This window comes from Athalia rosae, chromosome 7 (genome assembly GCF_917208135.1).
Source record: "Athalia rosae chromosome 7, iyAthRosa1.1, whole genome shotgun sequence".
NCBI classification, from domain to species: Eukaryota; Metazoa; Arthropoda; class Insecta; order Hymenoptera; family Athaliidae; genus Athalia; species Athalia rosae.
The window spans coordinates 9,007,015-9,011,164 of record NC_064032.1 but is presented as its reverse complement, the minus strand read 5'-3'; the positions used below and the strand labels follow the sequence as shown (position 1 = coordinate 9,011,164).

The following is a 4,150-nucleotide window of genomic DNA, read 5'->3' as shown; positions in this document are numbered from 1 at the left end:
TAGTAATTTTTGGTTCAGCCTTGGAAATCAAATTTTATGTTATATATGGAAAGTACTTATTTTTTTTTACAGATCTGTTGAACGCGCTGCACCTGATCGAGATTCGTTGTGCCTTATCGAAAAAAATCGGATCAACACCGTCTGTAGGATTTTATATCTTTGTCGGGAAAAGGAGAGTATAAAAGAAATTCCAAAATTGTACTTATAGCAAATTATAGCAATATTTATCGTAGTATCTAAGGTCTAATATGATATTAGCACAGTTTTTGAAGTGACCCAATTCTAGAGGCACATGACGTAATCGACACCATCCGTCATGGTATGTACATTATATGGCGTGTAAGTAATAAGATTTTTCTGAAATATGAAGCCCCAAGATTTTGTGCTAGTAACTTCAAATGCGTGGACATGTTTCGAGAATCCTAAGGTGTTTTTATTAATGAATAAAAAGTGAGCTTCTTGTTCCGAATCTATCAAAATATACTGAACTTCCCCAAACAATAAAAACTGATCACTTACGTCTACTACTACAACTTGACTAGGTTTATATACAGTCCCACTAACATTTACCCATGACACAGAAATATATTCATCGCTATTGCTCTTAGGTAGCACATCTTTGAAATAATCATAATCATGATAATCGTTTAACTCTGTCTGACATTCTACCCCCCAGGAAATACGTTTTTGAAAACCTTGTTTCGCGATAAATCTTTGACACATTTTTAATTGATGTTTTAGCGCTAGTGTACGAGATATATTTCGACGCGAGGATACGACCTTCGCCATAGTTTTTAATTCTTTATGTTTAGCTTCGAAGCGCATGCAAGAAATATTTTTTAGTGGACCTATTGTTGTCATAATACGAGGATAATGAATTAGAAAATGGTGTTTAGGTTTCAAAGGCTCATTGAATAATTTTAAATATAATGAATGATGTTCGGAAACTAAAGTATCAAGAAGCTGAACAGATTCAGCCGTAGTCGATGTAGCCATTACTATGCAAATGATTTCCCTCAGAGTAATGTACAGTTCCCATGCCTCATTATCAATAGGAACAAGATCGCCTATAATAAAACCAAGGTGGCGAACTAAACAAACCATTTCTGATGCCGAAGTTATCAATTGTCCTTTTTTAAGAGCGTTGCTAGTTATTTGAGGGGGAATATTTCCTGTGACAGTGCTACCATAAGTAAAAAATCGGATTCTATCATTAAGTCTACCAAGAGAAAACAATTTGTCTACAAATATCAAATGATTTAAAACTTTTGCCATATCATATCGACATACACCTTCAAATAGGTCGTGCATTGTATCACCATATATATTTTCAGTCACATGAAAACTACTAAGTTCATTGAAGATACATGGTTCTTTAATGCCACCAGTTAATTTTGATAAATCTTCTGAGTAATTTTCAATAGTTCGGATAATTTCAGTATTCTCTGATAATAGACCCTGTAACATCGGCTTGTCCGCTAAACAAAATCTACATGAATAGTTGGAATTGAAACTTGTGTTGAAACCTAAAATGGCATGAAGACCGAGATTGTCCCCTGAAATCAGAGATAGAGCGAAATGCACTTTTGTTCTTATACCGGATACATCTATTTCGATACCGTGAATTTCCAGTTCCGATACTTCATTCATGACTCTTCCAAAAATATTTACATTACCAAACTCTGCTTGATCTAATGTATTGTGCAGTTGTGCGACAAAAATGTTTTCTAACATACCAGAATATTCTCGTGGTATACAGGCAATCGTGTAATAAATAGCACCCAGTTTGTTAATTCCTGCATGAGAGCCTAATGGATTATTCACTTCGAAGTCATCAAAGTACAGAATTAGAGGTAAGACTAATTTGCCATTGAATTTTTGTTCGATTGAATTCCATAAATTCGTCTGCACTATGTTTTTTACAACTCCACTTGATTTAAGTTTTTCAACATATAACATTATTTTATCAAAAACATTAGGTAGTTCAAGGAATGTCTTCAAAACTTTGTTACAGGGTATCATTTGTGCATTTAAATTAACTATATTTAGCTGCCTAGTATCTTTAGTAGTACTGGGTGCTGATGACGTACCAACGGAGAATTCTTTTGGTTGAATGAGAAAACGCGAGTTCTCGTAAAATTTGAGTCTTTTATATTCGGTTGCTAAATTTGAAAATGGACTTGACAAAATCACAAACAGGTCATTCAGATCGGATTCGTTATCTCCTAATTTGTGATTAGTAAATCTTTGTTTGAGAACGTCAATCCAACCAGAGGTCAGGAATTCATTCATATTTTCAATTACTTCCTGTATCAGAGCCCTTGTTACAGAGTCGTTAGAATAAAGTTTTGCGATGAAGCAAAGGGCAGCGTTTGAAACGATGTTTTTAAAATCCTCTATTGAACTATTACTGGAGACCGACCTAGCTGGTGGCGGAGATACTGGGACCGAGTTATTCAAAGAAGCTACAGGTTCGATTGGACAAGGTATGCATTTTTGTGATTTCACGCTTGGTATGGTCGTATTGGAAGGATGCTTGCTGATTAAATGTTTGTTAAACGCATAAATACTACTAAAACTACGGAAACATTTGTTTTGTGCACAATAGAAATTAGTAAACAACATTGTACTATGCCTTAATTTCAGGTGAACAATTACATCCCGTGACAACAAGAAGGTATTCGAACAAAATGGACAACGATATGGATTCATTTTGAGTTATGGTCAGCCAAGAAATTGTTATAGAATTATTCTTGGAAAAACTGTGCTAATATCACATTGACAAAAATATCGAAGAACTAATCATTAAACTACTGAATTGAGTTTACAATATCCATGACATAAGAAACCTGCTTATCCCATTTAGTTTTTTTAAATTTATACAGACCTGATTGTATCAGGTACCAGATGTGCTCCGCTTCAGGTGGATACAAAGCATTAAATGTATGGAATGCTTTGAAGCAAATGTCGATCGCCTTTAACGCGGATGGTAACTGATATAAAATCTTGTCAATGCTGACATAGAAACTTTCTATGTTTTGTAGCGTAGGCCCTACAACTATGATGTAAGGCTGTACCGGTAGTCCGAGTTTATTCATCGCATCAATCCTTTTTTCTTGGATCGTTGAAATATCTCCAGGAAGCTGTAAAACAATAAATGATTAATATTGGTTTTATAGACTATGCAGTTCATTAAATAATTGTCTAATCTTTATTCCTGATGTTTTTTTTAACATAACTGATTATTGAAGTCAATCAATGTCTTGGACTTAATTTATGAATTATTAATTATGAAGACTCAGATTTAATCAGTTTTGCTAACTTTGCGAGTCTCCATCGGAAATTACTAATTCTGAAATATTTTACTCACCTCTGCATGTTGAATAATACTATCCTGGCATTCACTTATTGAGGGCTTCCAATGTTCTTTTTTGTTACGTATACGACCTCTAGGTGGTACCAAATATGAAAGTAGGAAACACTGTACAACAACTGTACAATCTGTAAAATAAAGCACGTTATTAAATGTTACAAAAATTTATTTAAATGTTTTTCAAGAATGTTAGTCTTTACCACTGGTGATATTGTCTTGACCTAATATATTCCATAGTAAGCTGGCATTTTTTTCCTTCTTATTCGGTGAGCAGACAGTTTCTATATTTGTAAAAAAATTATGCCAATTTGCAAAGGCATTAAGATTATTGGTCAGTTGAAGGTGTGCAAAGTCAGATTCAATCAAAATGTATCCCAAGGGATTCCGCAGTATGGGCCACTGATGTATAATATCAACAATATGTTTGCAATCTGATTGCTGCTTCAGCGTTCGTATAGATGCAGTCGCTTCCCAATGTTTAACGACAGAGTCCCATGGCTCTCTATTATGCTGCAGCCAGACTACACTCTCTTGGATCACTGTATCATCTGGTTAGAGAAAAGGGAATAAAAAAACAGTTATAGAAGTCGATAAACATAAATATGTAAATAAAATTTAATCTTAAATTAAATACCTGCATTTGGCTCTTGTAACCTAGTAGGTTGTTTATCAATGGTGTACCCAGATAATTTTCTATAATCTCTGACTTTGTTTCGATACTTATCGACGAGCTTACCGCGAGCAGTAACCGGCTTATGCGTTTTGGAAAATCTTTTT

General features: G+C 34.3%; 1 protein-coding gene across 1 annotated transcript; it reads right to left on the bottom strand.

Annotated features, from left to right (window-relative positions):
• Positions 1 to 282: 282 nt before the first annotated feature.
• Positions 283 to 2,292, bottom strand: LOC125501885. Its single transcript, XM_048659007.1, has one exon. It carries the CDS (start codon positions 2,290 to 2,292, stop codon positions 283 to 285), a length of 2,010 nt encoding a protein of 669 aa, XP_048514964.1.
• Between the last annotated feature and the right edge of the window lie 1,858 nt (positions 2,293 to 4,150).